Source organism: Carassius carassius, chromosome 39, assembly GCF_963082965.1.
Source record: "Carassius carassius chromosome 39, fCarCar2.1, whole genome shotgun sequence".
Taxonomy (NCBI): domain Eukaryota; kingdom Metazoa; phylum Chordata; class Actinopteri; order Cypriniformes; family Cyprinidae; genus Carassius; species Carassius carassius.
In genome coordinates this window covers 28,675,876-28,694,308 of record NC_081793.1, presented here as the reverse complement: position 1 = coordinate 28,694,308, position 18,433 = coordinate 28,675,876, and the positions used below count along the sequence as shown (strand labels likewise).

General features: G+C 41.0%; 4 protein-coding genes across 5 annotated transcripts in view; 2 read left to right on the top strand and 2 right to left on the bottom strand.

Moving 5' to 3' along the window:
* Positions 1-18,289, bottom strand: part of LOC132121736 (zinc finger MIZ domain-containing protein 1-like) — a 44,298-nt gene extending 26,009 nt beyond the window's left edge. The window contains exons 1-2 of one of the 2 annotated variants that reach the window (XM_059531468.1): positions 18,157-18,289; positions 2,119-2,186 (exon numbers count right to left, since the gene is read on the bottom strand). The gene's annotated coding sequence lies outside the window, so the exon portion shown is untranslated. Of the gene's footprint in view, positions 1-2,118; positions 2,187-17,993 lie in introns of both variants that reach the window. The other variant, XM_059531467.1, reaches the window with a different exon arrangement.
* LOC132121174 (uncharacterized) lies at positions 4,503-6,318 on the top strand. The gene is made up of 6 exons (XM_059530358.1): positions 4,503-4,925; positions 5,132-5,255; positions 5,485-5,719; positions 5,811-6,087; positions 6,212-6,269; positions 6,314-6,318. Exons 1-6 carry the CDS (start codon positions 4,641-4,643, stop codon positions 6,316-6,318), a joined length of 984 nt encoding a protein of 327 aa, XP_059386341.1. The 5' UTR covers positions 4,503-4,640.
* LOC132121128 (uncharacterized) lies at positions 6,284-8,134 on the top strand. The gene is made up of 7 exons (XM_059530301.1): positions 6,284-6,386; positions 6,503-6,579; positions 6,674-6,854; positions 7,062-7,310; positions 7,426-7,597; positions 7,680-7,828; positions 7,959-8,134. The coding sequence occupies exons 1-7, from the start codon at positions 6,320-6,322 to the stop codon at positions 8,126-8,128; spliced, it is 1,065 nt and encodes a 354-aa protein (XP_059386284.1). The 5' UTR covers positions 6,284-6,319; the 3' UTR covers positions 8,129-8,134.
* On the bottom strand, positions 8,144-15,255 carry LOC132121173 (P2X purinoceptor 7-like). Its single transcript, XM_059530357.1, has 5 exons — positions 14,881-15,255; positions 14,604-14,673; positions 14,367-14,521; positions 13,836-13,975; positions 8,144-8,154 (listed from the first exon to the last, which is right to left on the bottom strand). The coding sequence occupies exons 1-5, from the start codon at positions 15,012-15,014 to the stop codon at positions 8,144-8,146; spliced, it is 510 nt and encodes a 169-aa protein (XP_059386340.1). The 5' UTR covers positions 15,015-15,255.
* Positions 18,290-18,433: the final 144 nt, after the last annotated feature.

Genomic DNA, 18,433 nt, shown 5'->3' with positions numbered 1-18,433 from the left:
TGGTGCAGGGAGGAACACGGACATCTGAACCGTCAACCGCTGTGTGTTCAGCTGCTGGCGGCACAGAATGAACATCACACGGCCCGCTCATCTTCACATCAGCAAATGTTTTTGTGGTTTAACTTGAGTTTTCTGTCATTTTGTAAGCATATTTAAGATCATACTTCAGATCTTTTATTCTCTCTCTCTCTCCTGCGGTTGGATCTGATGATGTCATGACAATGCAAATAATTCGGCAGACGAGATAAAAACGCATTGCATAATTCCAAAGTTTCTGCAGGTTTTATGAAGGTCAATTTGAGGCTTTTTAAGACCAAATAAAGGAAATGGAAGGAATAAATGGAATGGAACACAATACATCAGTATGGTCTCTAAATTGTAAATGTCTTAAAGTTTGAAAATACAACTTCCAATAGATCTCCATAACTTTTGAATTCATATTTCAAAAAATAGTTCTGCTTCCAACCACTAGAATATGGAAATAACGTTTACTGTGCCTTCTGAAGCTCTTCTTTGGTATTTTTGTCTTGTTTTCCAGTGCAAATATCTTAAGATTGGTTACTTGAGAAGCAAAATGACATAAGATAAGAAGTCTTGTTTTCTGAGAAATTGATCTAAATGAAGTGAGCTTATGATATCAGTCAATGTGCTGAGAAAAATCAACTAAATTCAGAGGGAAATCAAGTTGTGTTCTTGTTTTAAGCATAAACCGACTTACTTTTGTTTAATTTCTCAGAAAACAAGACTTCATGTGTTAATTTTACATCACAACCAAATGTGTCCTGATTCAAGGATGTTTAGATATTTGTATTGGAAAATAAGACAAAAATATTGAGGAAGTTTTTTTTTTTTTTTTTTTGCAGTGCATGCAACATTTAATGCCACAACCTTCTGCTTTGATTTAAGACCTTTTTAGGCATTAGAAACATACTTTTAAGACCAGCAGAAAGCCTGTATTTCAGAGTGAAACAGGATATTCAACAAAAGTGGGTCAGCAATTTATATTCTCCATGGAAAAATATGGGAGGTGTTTCAAAACAAGAGAGCTGAAAATAGAAAGTTGAGCAAATAACTACAGCTTATAAGACCAGGAATAGTTAATTCTGATTTCATGTTAAACAACTTCATAATGCAGAGATAAAGATGCTTGTCACTGCTGCTCACAATAGTCAGTGTTAACAATACGGCTCTGTTCTGAACGCCTCGTTTACACACACAGTCTATTATACCAGCTAATATACATCACCAGAGTCATGTGGCAACACACACAGCCATGTGTTGCAATATATGCGCATGACTCAGTTGCATTGGATGTTTATAGATTTTAAAATACAAAAATACAAATTACAGAAAGTTTTACATTGTTCAGTAATACTTCACATCATTTTCTGAAGTGGGTGTTTTTTTTTGCTAGTTAGTCTCAAATCGCTCCGGTGACTACCAGACTTTGTTAACAAATGAGTCTGTTTACGCAACAACGAGTTTTATGTTTGCACCATCATGAAGTATTTGGAACAAACATGTTCTGACTTCTATTCGGCTGAAACCAAGGTGCGTTTATACCCACAACACTCCTCCTCTAAATGCCTTCTTTGAGAAAACATCAGTTTTAGGCCGATCTAAACCAAGACAGATGCATTTCATATCCATTTAATCATTTATCTGGCAAGCAGTCATGAAATAAGCAGATCGCGTGCATTTAGATTGTCTTTTTTTATTTTTACAAAATAAACCTTTTCAGGGTGAAACTCCTGATTGCACATGACTCCATAAATAACATTTAAATATAAATATGTAAACGTATACATTTAAAAGTGTATATATTTAGTTACTTAATTATATTTAAAAAATAATTTATAAATACATTTTTTACATTTATATATATATATAAATAAATATTATATTAAATTATTAAATCTCTGCTAAATGCAAAAATGTTTCATTTATTTATATATATATATATTTATTTAAATGTTAGTATTTATATAATATATATATATAAAATATAAATACAAATCAATTATCTAAATATTTTTTTTTCTATTTACCTATCTATACATAATTAGTCAAATATTTATTTATTCATTCATTAATGTAACCTGGCGACTGAATTCTTACCGGTGCATGATCTGCGTCCACACGACCGAACAGGAAGATGCTACGAATCCATCAGATGCTCATCTGAGCTAAAAAGAAAAAACATATGATTTTTTGACCATGTTTTAGAGTACTTTTTTATACATATTTACACTGGCTATTTGCTTGATGTATTCCATTGGCTTTGTATTGCACTCTGTAAAACGACAGTAAAGTTGAATCAAGTCTTGAATTCAGTGCATGTTCATGCTATATTATGCGGTTAACTTCTTCATAAAGAATGCATCAATGATGTGAATGAATCTGGTCTAAATGACGCATCTGTGTCTGGAGCCTCAGTAGGCAGCACACTAGGTTTCATAACAAAAGCAAAATCATCATTATAAAACATTACAGTATGTGATTTATTAATCTGATGAACAGTGAGCCATTAACAGACAGAGGAAAAAGAAGCAGACACGTCAGAACAAACACCCGTCCATCAGACGAACATCCGGGCTGAATTCATCTGGGCGAGAGTGATTTTCCAGCAGTGTGTCTGGTCGTTATTTTTAGAGTGTTTTGGAGACGAGTGTGTGGCAGCGTTTAAGGACAGCCGTTCTCTTCGGTCTGACCCTCTGCTCATCCTCACACATCACTGCTGATTTATTCAGATCACTCACTCTCCACATCTCAAACCACGGTGAAATAACTAGATCATGTGCAGTCAGATGGTGATTATCATAAAATAAACCATTTCAGGCTGATGCATGAGTCTGAGAAGTTTGTGTGTGTGTGTGTGTGTGTTGGTGTGCTGTGTAAACACACTGACTCTGAGAGCTTCACTGCTTACAAAAGGGCATTAGCAGAGGCTAGTGAATGATTGTAGGGCATTATCAGAGCCCAGACAATGTGAACAGATAACCGTTTAACTGTGAAAGCGCAGAAGAGCCTCGGCTTGACGTTAACACGTCACACGCTCTCACAGCTCAACTGTTTGTGCGTCTGCATGTGTTCAGCACACAGGGCATGCCCTCAGACTGCTCTCGTTGTTCGCATGCATGCTGGAAATGAGGCATATTTCTGTCCTTTTTCCTCTCATTATTTACTCAAATCTGAACGCTGGATTTTTTTTGTGTGTTTTTGCATTTAAAATTTATATGCATGCATTTTGCTGGCAACTTGTATACATTGTTCAGCCATATTGTGTTATGCTTTTCACAAGGCACTATTATACGACTTCTGAAGTCTTAAAATAAAGTGGACAACAAATGTAGTGCTTTGTGCTTTTCTTGTCCTTTATATGGTCATTATGATCTTTTGTCAGAAGTTATGTTTTATTTTCTAGTAAAAGTATCTTTAAATCAAGATGCATTTATTTCAGAAACAAAATGCATATTAGGACACACTGATTGTTTTAACGTTATTGTGTGTGTCCGGAGAATATGTGACGTTTTTAAATCTTGGCCTGCATCAGACGCTCACGATCAGACACTCATTAAAAACAAAAGACACACTTAAAAATACACTGTAAATCGTAATAAGTTAGCAGAACTCAAATAATCTGAAGTGATCGGTTGAAATATGAAATATTTGGCTAATTTCCTTCTGCACAAGCATATATTAATCGCACTTCACATCTATACTGAGTAAGTTAACTTGTGTTAATTAACTCAATCCCTGAAGTTCATTTCTTTCTAGTCTCTTTTTTTCATATACAGACACTTTCCACCATCCACTCGAGTCCTGAAAGATACAACATAATCAAGTCCCAGACTAAACTTCTCTTCCTTTAAAATTAAATATTTTTCTCATAACAGTATTTTATTTTAGTATCACTGATACTATTTCGGATTTCATTAAATTATGTTTTATTTTTATTTTTTCTCTTTTCTGTTCTGTTATAAAATATTTTGTTGTGTGTTTTTGTAATTTTTCTAAATTAAAAAATAAAATAAAAAAATAATATATATATGTTTTTTTTTTTAAGTTTTAAATTAGTGTTAATTATTTTATTTAGTTCCTAAAATGTAAACAAAAGTGAGAAATTTTGGCTTGGCAGCTAGCTAAGATAAAAAAAATTTTTAGGTTAAAGTTTATTTTATTTCTAAATGTGATTCAGATTTTATTTTTATATTTTTAATATTTTTATCTTTTATCTTTTATTATTTTTATATGTTTCAGTATGTCTATATATACAGCATATAAATAAATAAATATAATAAGCAACATTTCTTTTTATATTTTATGTAAGTTTTTTTTTTTTTTTAAAGGGCACCTATTATGCAAAATTCACTTTTACATGGTGTTTGATCATAAATGTGTGTTGGCAGTGTGTGAGCAATACCACCCTAGAATGATAAAAATCCACCCAGTGTTTTTTTTTACAATCTCAAAAATTCATAAGCAATGTTTCAGAACGCCCTGTTCTAAGATTGCTCTCACTGTGACGTAGAATTGCGCTAAGCCCCACCGACGTGGTTTGATTGACAATCTGGTTTTGACATAGACCCCGCCCTCGGCGATCTGTACACCATCCTCCATTGTTTCAACGACAGCCGGTAATGTCTCCTAAGAAACATAAGTGTTCTGTTGTGGGATGTAATAATGAACATAGTAGTTTTCACTTACTTCCGACATCAGAGCCACTGAAAACGCAGTGGATGGATTTTATTTACGAAGGAAAGGCGCCATTTAAAATTCCAAAATACGTTTATGTTTGCGCGAATCATTTTTTGACTGACTGTTTTCAGAACGAAGGTCAATTCAAAGCAGGTCTTGCTTCAAAGTTAATCCTCAAGTGTGGATCGTTGCCTACTGTTCGCGATCCAACGTCACCTCCAGAAGAAGTAAGTGTATTTAATGTTTTTTTTTTAGCAAATAGTCATTTCAGTCGATGTCAGCCAATTCAATAACAAATGCGTCTAAAGTTGTTGTCGTCCTCGTAGAATGTCTGTGTAATTTAAACCTTGTTTGTATAGTGTGTATCCACAAGTATATAATTTAAAAAAAAAGATATTTTATTAAAAACTGTGTATGCTATGTTTATACAAAGGCCAGCACATCGACACGAAGCTGTAGAACGAGGGATATTGGCGTGCAGACAGAAACATCAAAGCTATGCAGTGTTGGTACACAACTGTCAATGAGGACGCTTCAAACACACCACAGGAGTATCAGTATGTTTATGTTTTTAACTATATTTATATTATTTAGTATACAATATAATATTATATAATTGTATTAACATTGTATTTTTATATGCACATTTCGAAATTAATTTTCTGTAAAGTTGCTTTAAAAAAATGTATTGTGAAAAGTACTATACAAATAAATTTGAATTGAATTTAATAGCCACAATAGAGAAAGTGAATCTTTGCTGAAACTTTACTGAATTATATATTCCAGGTGTCCAGACAGAGACAACATTGTCAAGTTTTGATGTTAGCACAAAATTAGTTTCTCATACAGCTGTTGCGTCTTCCACGCCCCTCAAGACTTCATCAAAGAGACCTTGTCTGGACCTTGAGGAAGATGAAGATATCCTACAGGAATGCTCTTCAATACTAACAGCACAAGAGACTGATGTCACATTTAATCCTGCAGAGGCAGACACATCAATAACAGAGCCAAAAGACTTGTCGTAAGTTTATATTACATTTGAGAATGTTTGTTTTAATTATACCATATCTAATTTTTATGTAGTGCTTATGTAAATTAATGTTTTTTTTCAGAGCTCAGGAATCCAGCCCTATTCAAAAAATTTGTAAATATATTGTCTATGAGACCTGCATCATGGAACTGTTTGAGGTGTGCCCAGTATGTCATAGAAGCTGTCATATAAGATCACAAAGGATTGGAACATTTCTACGTGTTGAACAACTCTGCCACCATTGTCAGTTCTCACGGAAATGGAACAGTCAGCCGATTTTGGGCAGTACTCCAGCTGGAAACCTTCACCTTTCTGCTGCTGTGTATCTCAGTGGTGCATCATTTTTCACAATTGAAAAGGTATTTGTAAAAGAAATAATTAATAGCTTTGCAGTTACATGAGAGTAAACATTTATAATGTAAAAAAATTTTTTTATTCATTTATTAATTTACTGCTTACCAACTCTTCTCTATGTGTTGTCAGATATTTGCAGCTATGAAGTTACATCTTTTCAAGTACGACACCTTTCGTCGTCATGCACGCAAGAATGAGCCTGCTATTGTTTACAAATGGAGAAACTGGCAGTATGAGATGCTACAGCTGTTGGCTCAAAGGGAAAAGGTCATTGTTGGAGGAGATATGAGGGCTGACTCACCAGGTACATTGTGGGACAAATTTACATAGTTTTTTTTATAAAGAAAAAAATATATATAGAATTTTATCTTATAGACAAGGCACATTGTGTAATAAGAGATTATGTATTTTTTTTTGAAGGGCACTCTGCCAAATATGGCAGTTACACAATAATGGACCTTGAGACAAACACCGTTGTTGATGTACAACTCGTCCAGGTAAATGAGCAGAAACCTTTGATGCAACGTTCTGGAAAACTTGAATATTTTATTTTAAACGCAAAAAAATAATTATATTTTAATCACTTGTCAGAGTAATGAAGTGGGAGGAAGTTACCACATGGAAAAGGAAGGTTTGAAGAGAGGTCTTGACTTTTTGGATGCTCGTGGAGTGACTCTGGACTGCATTGTGACTGACCGACATCCGCAAATACAAAAATTCCTCAGGGAACGCAATGTCAACCAATTCTATGATGTCTGGCACATAGAGAAAGGTAAATAACCTTAATCATATCATTTTCTAGATTTTTACAGACTAATAATTGCGATGAAACTATTAGCGGATGATTATGTGTTAGCAGATAATTTATATATATATATATACTGTATGTATATATAAACACCACCATTACATTATATGTAATGACACATTGCTCTACTTATTGTGTGTTGTCATGTTTGTATTTAATTGCAATCTCCAGGAATTTCAAAGCAGCTGGAAAAAGTGTGCAAGTTGAAGGGTTGTGAGAAAATACGTAAATGGTTGCATAGTATAAAAAACCACATCTATTGGACTGCTGCATCATCAAGCAGTGGACCTGAAAGAGTGGCTAAATGGACGTCTATGCTAAACCATATGCAAAATAAGCACACACATGAAGACAGCAATTTTCCAGCATGTCTACATGGAACAAGGAGAAGTCGAGACACAAAAAAGTGGCTAGCTGCTGGTATGTAGGCTAAAGAAGCAATAGTTACTTTTAAAAAATGTATGCAGATCATATAGCTTGCCTTTTTTTATTTAAAATTACATATCATACTATAGTAACACTTCCAATAATTTAGGAACACTGCCATATCTCAAGTTGGAGAAAGTTCTCTCCAACAAGAGAATTGTGAAGGATGTTGCCAAGCTAAGTCCGCACTATCAGACTTCTTCTATCGAGGTTTTCCACAGTGTAATACTACGGTTTACACCAAAAAATGTGGTTTTTCCATTTCTGGGAATGTTGTGCAGGTAATGTTATTATGTTAAAAATAAATTTACTTTTACATACACTGTAGACATAGTATGTTGAAAATGTATTTATTGCTTACAGACTATACCTGGCTGCACTACATTACAATGAGAATGCCGGGCGTCCTCAAGCCACAACAGCAGCTGCTCGACCGGTGTTCAAAGTGACCTTTCCAAAGGCCAAGAAGGGAGAATACCGGGTCAGAGAAGTTAAGACACAAGCAACATTCAGTATGTATAAAATGAGTTTACTTAACAAATTTACTACAAATGTACATATCTTTTTTGCATCATTTCTTACAAGCTATTTGAAAACTCTATTTTACTAATTTAAAATAAAATAAAATGTTATATTGCACAGGATATGTGGATGACCTGCTGGACCTCATATTTGATAAAGTCTTTGTGGATCCTGCACCATATGTGGATGATGTTTTGAGGATACCAATACCACCAGCATTGTGTGCAGAGTTTGACCGGCCAGAGAAGGAGGAGGCCATCTCTAGTAGGGTATCTCGCTTTAATCAATAGGTGGTCGAAAACGTCTCAGGTTACGACTGTAACCTATGTTCCCTGAGAACAGGGAACGAGACACTACGTCAGAATGACGCTTTGGGGAACGCCTCAGGCGTGACAGGTGTCTGAAATCACTATCAAATCACGGCAATCATAATGACCGGCGACAGCCCGTGAATCATTAACGTGAATGATTAACGTGCGACCTGCAAGTATAAAAGGGAGCCTTGCAAACATGACAAACATCCTATCGTCTGAAGGGACTGTTGCAGGCAGGCCCCGAGGCATGGCAGGAAGACGTAGTGTCTCGTTCCCTGTTCTCAGGGAACATAGGTTACAGTCGTAACCTGAGACGTTCCCTTTCGAAAGGGAACTCTACACTACGTCAGAATGACGCTTTGGGGAACGATATACCAACGCCACCATGCTAAGGGGAGTGCCTGCCAAGCGGCAGTGACAACTGACAGAACTAGCAAATTCAAATGAAACGCTAGAACCACTCACCCTCAGGTCACACTGGGCTGTCAGTGACAGCACTCCCTACGGTCATAGCCCAAGCTATATGATACCACAGAAAAACCTCCATAAACATAGTTTTAGTGAAAGGTCTACCTGGGCCTGCTCAAGGGCCTAGGACCACACTTCAACTTCTTAGAAGGGGTCCCTTCTAGGGAATGTGGCTAGGGAACCTGAGGGAACCCCAGCCAGTCACTATTCAGGGGAACGTGCCACCTGAAATGCCACCAGGCAGGCCTGACCTGGTGTCACCATACAAGACACTATAGTCTGGCCACTTCCTGTCTGTCCGAAGACAGAGCCTCTGGACACTTGCCTTTAGGAAGGCATCCAACCCGAGGGACTGCGAAGCAGGCAGTGAACCACTCGGACCGGATCTCAGAGACGGGATATCCTGGAGAGTATGACTCAGCATAGTGCATTACAACCCTTGCCAGCGAGGGGAGTTTCTCTACTCGATCCACGGATCAACCCAGTGTTTGTGTTTCAAAACACTAAGGAGGCCTGTGAGGGCCTAAGGACTGATCTAACTGGGAGGCCTCATGAGAGGCCTACGACCGACTGATCAGACTCAGGAGACCACATACCCATACTGACCCTCAGTGAGAGGAGCATTAGATCTACCTGGTAGGCAACCAGGCTGTAGCAAAAGAGGTTCCAGGAGGGAACCCGTAGCAGAGAATAAAAACTTGAGTCGAGCCAGGGCGCAAGCTCACCTTTGGTAGCTGCCTGATAAGGTCTGCTAAACTGAAAGTAAGCGGCCACTAGCTTACAAAACCCAGCACCACTGTGAAACTACTCAGGGAGACCTGGAGAGGCCTACTACCTGACAACCACAGTATGTGGGAGCTCACCATCAGAGAGGCCTGGTGCAGCCTACTATCTGATAACCATAAAACGTGAGAGCTCACTTTCAGAGAGGCCTGGAGAGGCCTACTACCTGAAAAACCATGCTCAGTGGAACACACAGTAAGTGGGAGCTAACCTCCCAAGGAGGCCTGGAGAGGCCTACTACATGATAACCACAGTATGTGGGAGCTCAACTTCAGGGAGGCCTAGTGAGGCCTACTACCTGATAACCACAGCGCATGGGAGTTCACTTACAGAGAGGCCTGGAGAGGCCTACTACATGACAACCACAAAACCTGGGAGCTCAACTTAAGGGAGGCCTAGTGAAGCCTACCACAGTACATAGGAGTTCGCTTACAGAGAGGCCTAGAGAGGCCTACTACCCATTACCAGAAAACCCACATTAAGTGGAAACTCAAAGTATGTTGGAACTCAACTCCAGGGAGGCCTGGTGAGGCCTACTACCAGAGAACCATGACATGAAGGAGCTTACTTTCAGGGAGGCCTGGAGAGGCCTACTACCTGAAAACCACAGCTGACAGTGGGCCAGACTGGCAGCCCAGTTGACTGTCTATGGGGCTTTGCCTTCAGGGAGGCCTTATGAGGCCTACTACCTGATAGTTCAACCTCAGGGCCACTTAGTACCACAGTATGAGGGATTCAGCCCTCAGGGAGGCCTAGTAAAGCCTACTACCTGATCTCCACAAAAAATGTGGGAGCCCATCTTCAGGGAGGCCTGAAGAGGCCTACTTCCTGAAACGGTCTAATCAGCTGGATGTGTACTGCTGCTGGGGACTCGCCTAACAGGGAGGCCCGGTCGAGCCTACTAGCTGATAGCGAGTCTTTCTGCTACTTTAATGAACACTGCTGGAACCATACTAATAAAAAACTTTCCTAAAGTTTTGACCTAGTGTATGCTCCACAATGTTGTGACCCACCTCCGAGGAGGCCTGTTAAGACCTACTACTCGGTAGTGAGTCTTCTGCCCAAACTACCAGGGCCAACCACCAAAGGTGAGCTGGCCTAGGAGCCCTATCTTAGGGGTTACCCAGTCAAGGAGGCCTGCTGGGGCCTACTACCTAACTGTGCAGCCTTCAAGGCAGAAAAACTGTTACTACAGCGCTTACAGCATCCTGGTACCTAATCACATTGCCAAAGGCAGTGTACTCAGCAAAAAGCAATACCCTCATAGCAGGGGAGTACAACATACGCCCCTCTGCCTAGTGGAGGCCCCATTTTAAGGGCCTACCTACTAAATGCAAGGGCATCAGCTCATGGCAATGCTCTGGCTTCAAGGGAGCAGAGTTCAAATACCGGAATGAAATGTAGTTAGAACTCCCTGCTCAACCGGAGCCATCATGGTGTGAGGTAGATAATACAGAGCTGAGAATGGATTACTCAAAACTACCCTGCGTTAGCGGGGGAGTAACACCATATGCCCCTGAAATGTTAGACAGGGAGCGGGCCTGCAAGTGGCTCCAAAGGGTGACAGGGATTTGTCCTGTGCCCAGCCTGGGGGAGCGGAGCTTGCTTGCAAGCCAACCAACTTTCACCCATCGTCCGAGCGGTTCAGCTCAACGGGCTGAGTGGAGCCAGCTCTAGAGGCCTAAAAACAAGTAGCTCTGTTCGGCAGGGTCTGGCAAACTATCACATCGCAGAGCGAAAGACAGCCTGACCCGCCTGAAGGATCATACCTCAACTACCACCCTGCATTACTCTATCACCCCTGAATGCAGTGAAAGGGGCGGGCTTTGGCCAACAACTCCCATTTAAGGGAGGAGGCTGAAATCTCGGTGAGGAAGCCTACACATAATAAAATGCGGCAGCTATACTTAGCAAAACGCCTCCAATATCCCAAACATAGCCTAGGCCAGCTACAGAGGCGGCCCGGGTTAGGGCCGACCTACAAGCATAGATCTACCTGAGGGCTCGGAGGAGCCACAGCCTACTTGATTGAGAGGTTGTGAAACACTCAACCTACTGCCAGGGGAGCGAAGTACTCAGGATACCAATGTCACAAACCGAAAGGTAGGACATAAGATCTATCTGAAGCGCCAGCGTCAGTCTAAACCTAAAGTAAAAAAGTTTTTTTTTTTTTTTTTTAGGAAGACCAACTACTCTACCCCTAGGCGGCTTAAAGCCCTGAGGCTAACATAGAAATGAGTGGTGGCCCACCACGCATAAAAATGTCATGACAGGAAGGCCATCACCTACTCACACGGGAGTCAAATTTTTTTTTGTGCTTCTCCCTAAATCGTTCTAGCCACAAGCTGGGGGGGGGCTTCAGGGCCCTGAAGTTCCAATACCTTACCTCATTGCTCCTCTAAGAATGACTCCCTAGGTCTATACAGGGAACAAGGTCTGTAGAGAAATACAAATCAGTGTTAGTATACACACAGAAATTATATTAAAAACCAACCAGTTCACCTGCGGCGTGCAGAGTGAAGACTCGCCAGAGAGTTCTCTATGAACCTGGGGGCCATCACTTTACATGCCTGAAAGAGGCGCTCTCACCAACCAAGCCGAGGCGGGCCATCAGAACCTTGTTCTCATCCTAGACCCAGCCCCAGGCCTGGTGTAAGAAACGCCTGGGGAGTCGGGAAAAAGAGGAGAGGGCTAGGATAGTAACAGCCCTCCAGGAGATGATCCATCACTAACGCTGTGATCGTTTGTACTGGATCACCTCCCTCAGATCCTTCTTTTTCCTGCGGGAGTCACGCCTCCTCTGTGACCTGCTCCTACATGGAGGGGGTGCACGAGAGGCGACACTAGCTCTCTGGCCCTGTCTACGGCCCTCAGGTCGTGAAGGGCCAGGCTCTCCCGCCTGTCTGGGCTCGGATCCGGATCTCAGCGGTATACAGGTCTTAAACGCCGCTGAGCGCACCTTCGCCTCCCTGAACTTTCCAACCACCGCCTCCATGGAGGTGCCAAAAAGTTCAGAGGGCGAAACCGGTGCATCAAGGAGAAAGGCCTTCTCTTTCTCCCCGATGCCAGCCAGGTTCAACCACAGATGCCTCTCCGTGGCCACCATTGCCGCCATCGATCGACCGATCGAAGCGGCAGTCTGTTTAGTGGCCCGGAGAGCAAGATCTGTGGTGCGGCGCAGCTCAGCCACCGCCTCAGGGGACAGCCCTGCCCCCTGGTCGAGATCCCCCAGCAGGTCGGCCTGGTACGCCTGCAACACCGCCATAGTGTGCAGGGCAGCACCGGCCTGACCCGCTGCCGTGTATGCTCTGCCATTCAAACGCGCTGTGGTCTTGAGCGGTTTGGATGGCAGGGCTGGAGCACTCAGTGTCGACGCCCGCCCAGACACGAGATGGTTCGCAAACGTCTCGTCAATGGGCGGCATCGACACATACCCATACTCGCCGATCCCCTCAACATCAGCGAAACTAGCCCGCTGATGTCGGTGGATCCGAGCAGAGTATGGGTTCTTCCATGCCCTCTCGATCTCAGTATGGAGATCAGGAAGAAATGGAAGGCTCGCCTGAGCTGGTGGTCTATGGCCGGGGAGAAATCGATCGTCCAGCCTGCCACGAACAACTTCTCCCCTAACGCGCCGCCATGGCAGTTGCAACCTGTCAGTGGTGCATTCCATTACATCCAGCAGCTCAGCATACACGGGGCAGGGTGGCTGAGAGGGTTCAGGGTCCACCTGAATGACCTCCTCCTCATCCATCACCTGCCCGTCCTGAAGAGCATCTGTTGCAGGAACAGTAGGAGAAAAATCCTCTTCGTCATCCACCTGCAACTCACCCTCGTCATCCGCCGAATCATCTGAGAGGTTAACACCCCTCTCAAGACGATCGGCGAGATCCCTTTGGGAACCCCATGATGCGAGTCGCCGCTCTGCCTCAGCGCGAGCGGGACCTGAGCCACGAGGTACAGATGGTGAGCCCTCCTCACTCGAGAAGAAGGCTAGACGAGAGCGGAGCGTTTTCAAAGCAAAACGCTCACAGTTTGCACAGACAGCTCCCTCAAGAGCCGCCTGTGCATGCTCTTTGCCCAGACAGAGAACGCACAGTTCGTGTGAATCACCCGGCGTCAAATACCTTGGGCACGGATCCGCACACTTCCTGAAGCTTTCAGCCTTCTCCGTGCGTTTCATTTTCTTTGCCGACTTTTCCAGCGATATCAAACAGACAGTCCCTGAAGACGAAAAGATGTTTGTCATGTTTGCAAGGCTCCCTTTTATACTTGCAGGTCGCACGTTAATCATTCACGTTAATGATTCACGGGCTGTCGCCGGTCATTATGATTGCCGTGATTTGATAGTGATTTCAGACACCTGTCACGCCTGAGGCGTTCCCCAAAGCGTCATTCTGAAGTAGTGTAGAGTTCCCTTTCGAAAGGGAACCTACATAACTACCCTGGGCATCAGGAAACTCTCTTTGAATCCTCAGGACCACACAGGCTGGAATCACAACTCGAACTTTTCGTCCAAGGAAACCCCAGCACCAGCTCACAAAACTCCGATAAGCTAAAAATCTGTAACGACTAACGCACACACACAGGCACGTTCTCAAAACAGGGTTCAAGGATTTTTCTGTGTTTTTTTCTTTCAAATATCTATCATTTGTTGTCTGCAGTTGAAATATTTGATATTTAATTGATCATGGTTCAGTTTATTTTTGGAGGAATGTCCTTTTATTAAAATTATTTAATTTCTAAACTTTTTTTGTACAGTTCAGTGTCTTTATACATAATGTAAATAAAAAAAATGTATATGCAAGTTGTTGTGAAATTATTTAAGGCTATAATATGCTTTGTTTTCACTATAATTTCCTTTGAATATAACCCGGGAAATATTAGACTAAAAATTCAAACATTTATAATATTTAGAAGAAATTGACATTTTTTCTTAAATGTGCTAATCATTAACACTCACTGTTGTACTCCACGAAGTCGCAGGGGACCATAGTCAGCCCTGTAAATGTTAAAAGCGTTTTGTAACGAAAACACATTGAAACAAACTGGATCCATTCCGGGATGGTCTACCATACATGATGGAGTGACTTGAAGTTGTTTCATCCGTCTTGTAACCTTTGATACAGCAAATAGCGTCAGACAGTTTTATGTCACGTATTATTTTTTGCAACAATTACAAATGTAAATAAATTAATACCTGTTCTATCTCCCTGCAGCATATATTTTCTGGTTCTGTAGCCATCTTCTCACATTTGCCACATAAGCACCTGTACGACAAGTAATGTCAACATGACGCAACCGTTCCCTCGCATAAATATAATTTAGTTTGTACTTAGCAAACGTTATCACAGTATTTGTGTTTGTAGTTTCAAAAAATTGCGCTAACGTTATCACTGTGTGTGTGTGTGTGTTGCACAAACATAATTGCAAAGGGGACGCGATTAAAATATAAGAACATAAATGTATCTAATAACCATTCAGAGACGTCCTGCTCCATTCTCAATTGTGTTTCTTCTGCCGGAGTCTCTTCATCATCTGGGTCTGATTCGGGTTCAAACATATACGGCTGAATGCCGTACAAAACAGCGGGTCTCTCACTCTCAGCCATTCTGCTTCTACCGGCTGTTCATTGCCATAGGTATGCAAGTTACGCCCTCATCCAAAGGCAGGGCGGGGATATGCAGCTCATTTATATTTAAGGTGGTACACACCAAAACAGCTCTTTTTAAAACAGGCCCCAAAAATGACATTTTCAAATGGTTATAATAAATTAACTGTGGGGTATTTTGTGCTGAAACTTAACAAATACATTCTGGGGACACCCAAGACCATTATTACATCTTGTAAAAAGGGGCATAATAGGTGCCCTTTAAGTAACAATTTTTGTTTTGTTATGGTAACCTATAGGGACCCTAAATCCTATTCAGCTCACTTCATTTGTCTGTATTCATATCTGACCAGATGTTCCTCCATATAAGCATCTGATTTCTTGATCTGACATACTGATAAACTATTGAAATATTCCCGATTCGCCCTGATCCAGATCCAAACACAGACACAAAACTAACCCTGACCAAAGCATTAAACACAAGTAAAGAAGTATAGCAAGCAGCTATTATACAACCACTTCAAACGCAGCTCTTCCAATCAGAACTATCTCCATTATAAATCAGTATACGTGGCGGATTTAAATCACAACAATAAAGCGTCTTGAATCATGAATCCTAAGAGAGCACAATCACAGGATGCCTCCTGACTTTCATCCTCCTCCCGTTTCCTTCTCCTCCATCACTTTATGAGCTTTGGCACCTCAATCATGGACGAGTACAGCTCCACCCTCACAGACACACACAGAAAAACCCATCTCTGGCTGTTTATTCTCTGCAATATTCTCGGCTGTGATCAGCACACTGGAACGCTTCCATTTCATTGTGATGGAGACGCAGTCAGGCAAGACGGCATCATGTCAGGGGTCTCAGATGCTCAGGATTTGTGATGGAAGATCACAGACGTGAAGATCAAATGTGTACAGACCCACCCTGAGCCTCACACACATCTAAAAACCAGCAAACGCCCTCCAACCAACTCCAATCACAATATAATACACCACAAAGCTCATGGTGAAACCCAAAGTCTCCTTTAGCTTGCAGATCCTTCTGCACTGTCATGCACTTTCTTCCTGTGTCACATGCAAAAACAGTCAATAGATGTCAATCTTTCCAGTTTGTTGTAGTACTGGTATTTATTTGACTAATTTACACGAACTAGTCACATGTTTGGAATAATTCAGATTTATGTTTTTGAAAAAAAAGTTTCTTCTGCTCACCAAGGCTGCATTTATTTGTTCAAAAATACAGTAAAAAAATCTGAAATGTTATTACGATTTAAAAAGATCTTTGTTGATGTCAATTTATTGTATAATGTAATTTATTTCTATGATGCAAATCTGGATTTTCATCAATTTTCAGTGTCACACGATCTTTCAGAAATCATTCTAAAAAGCTATCACATTTTTACTTGTAATAATATTTCACAATATTACAGTTTTTACTGTATTTTCAATTAAATAAATGCAGCTTTGGTGAGCAGAAGAGACTTCTTTCATAAGCATAAGTAATCTTAATTATTAAGGTAATAATTGGTAGTATACCGTTCGTTAATACTTAAATGTAATTTAATATAGTTTGTGATTATTCATGAATTTATTTATTGTGTGATATTTAGATTTTTTTTTTGCCATTTATATGAAGCAAAAGAAGTTTGAAAAATCAGTGGCATCAAAGTAAACTGAAATGACTTTTCATAATAAAATATATATAATTACTGAAATAAAAATATACATTATTTTTTTTTAATAAAAATAAATAATAAATTAATAAATAAGATAATAAAATAATAATTATTAAATAAAATAAAAATAATAAAAAACAAAACAACGACAAGAAAATACTATTTCAGTTCTTCTTCAAAAAATAAAAATAAATTAAATGTCAGTGTATTTCTAAACTTGAAGGTTTCTAACTCATTTACCACTACACAGTGCAGAAAGCGTGTGTGTGTGTGTGTGTGTCTGAGTGTGTGTGTGTGTGTGTGTGTGTGTCTGAGTGTGTGTGTGTGTGAGAGAGAGTGTGTGTGTGTGTGTGTGTGTGTGTGTGTCTGTGTGTGTGTGTGTGTCTGTGTGTGTGAGTGTGTGTGTGTGTGTGTGTGTGTGATGTAGACGACTCGCAGGCGTCTCAACGCGACGGAGCAAGACAGATTATCTCAACGCAGATTACACAGCCAAAATAAGACCTCTCTCACCTTCCAGACGACTGTAGTGTGTACAAACAGAGCGGCGAGAGAGGTTTACCCTGGTAAAACACACTTTTCACATCTACAGCTGAAAAGGACAGAAGACCCCCTCGAAAGAGTAAAGCCCCTCCTCAGATTCTGGACAGAGCGAGCACAAACACTACAGAGATGGGATCAGAGCTTGCCACGGCTTACATCACGAGCAAGATTCACCTCCGAGTTCATTTTTAATAATGCATAAACCGCAGTAGAACAAACAGAACATTATGCAACTCACTAGTGATTAAAGTCCACTCACAGGAAACTGGAGTTTAAGGGCTGGTCAGTGACTCAACTAGAGAATGCACCAATGGTCAGAAGGTTTGAGGTTCTTCTTGTTTCTGCTCAGATGTGAAACAGAAGCATCTGCACACACACACACACACACACACACACACACACACACGTAATGGTTTTTATACTGTACAAACTGTATATTCTATGGCCCTACACCTAACCCTAACCCTCACAGGAAACTTTGTGCATTTTTACTTTCTCAAAAAAACTCATTCTTTAAAGTGTTTTCACTTTAAGGAAATTTTGTGGTAAAACTTTAAAGAGTGCGTTACTAACTGACTATTATGGTAGCGACGAATGCAGCAACAAATGCTGACACAAAATTAAACGATGCACTTATTTATGCAAAAAAAGCTAACCGTAATGTAAAGCGCGAGCGCAAATATTTCACGAATGCACTACAATATGCAAGGTTTTATGAATTCAATAAATGCATATATGTGCAGACGTGTAGAATCACCCGAAGCAAGCAGAATGAATCTTCTGAATCATCCAAACATGGATTAATGATCCGAACTGCAGCGCATCGCGATCCCGCTTGAATCCCGCAGGATGGAGACGAACTCTTTCATTATCCACAACCCAGAAGAGAACCGTCCCGAAGCAGCTGAGGAGGCTCTTACCGGTTAAATCCCGCCGGAGGAGGAGTGATATTATCCGCGGTGCTGCTGAAGTGTGCGGTGTTCTCTCATGATCTCTCAGCTCCAGTGTCACATTACATCCAGCTCTTTCCGTTTCCACAGACAGACACGCTGCGGGCGGAGGGAAGACACGGCGCGGATTCACGCGATCCTGGATTCTGGAGCCAAACCAATCCAAACACTTCTGGGGCGTCGAGTGTGCAATGACCCACATCGTGCAGAGTGTAAGCAGCAGAAATCGACAGTTTAACCGCAGTAA

What these genes read in the sequence shown, in the direction of transcription:
- LOC132121174 (XM_059530358.1), top strand. Translation starts at nt 4,641, where the DNA reads ATGTCTCCTAAGAAACATAAGTGTTCTGTTGTGGGATGTAATAATGAA. An exon ending in AACACACCACAGGAGTATCA is followed by an intron (nt 5,256 to 5,484) that starts GTATGTTTATGT and finishes TATATATTCCAG; the next exon opens with GTGTCCAGACAGAGACAACA. An exon ending in ACAGAGCCAAAAGACTTGTC is followed by an intron (nt 5,720 to 5,810) that starts GTAAGTTTATAT and finishes GTTTTTTTTCAG; the next exon opens with AGCTCAGGAATCCAGCCCTA.
- LOC132121173 (XM_059530357.1), bottom strand. Translation starts at nt 15,014, where the DNA reads ATGGCTGAGAGTGAGAGACCCGCTGTTTTGTACGGCATTCAGCCGTAT. An exon ending in GAGCAGGACGTCTCTGAATG is followed by an intron (nt 14,674 to 14,880) that starts GTTATTAGATAC and finishes CTTGTCGTACAG; the next exon opens with GTGCTTATGTGGCAAATGTG. An exon ending in GCTGCAGGGAGATAGAACAG is followed by an intron (nt 14,522 to 14,603) that starts GTATTAATTTAT and finishes GCTGTATCAAAG; the next exon opens with GTTACAAGACGGATGAAACA.
- LOC132121128 (XM_059530301.1), top strand. Translation starts at nt 6,320, where the DNA reads ATGCTACAGCTGTTGGCTCAAAGGGAAAAGGTCATTGTTGGAGGAGAT. An exon ending in TATGAGGGCTGACTCACCAG is followed by an intron (nt 6,387 to 6,502) that starts GTACATTGTGGG and finishes TTTTTTTTGAAG; the next exon opens with GGCACTCTGCCAAATATGGC. An exon ending in TTTCTGGGAATGTTGTGCAG is followed by an intron (nt 7,598 to 7,679) that starts GTAATGTTATTA and finishes TATTGCTTACAG; the next exon opens with ACTATACCTGGCTGCACTAC.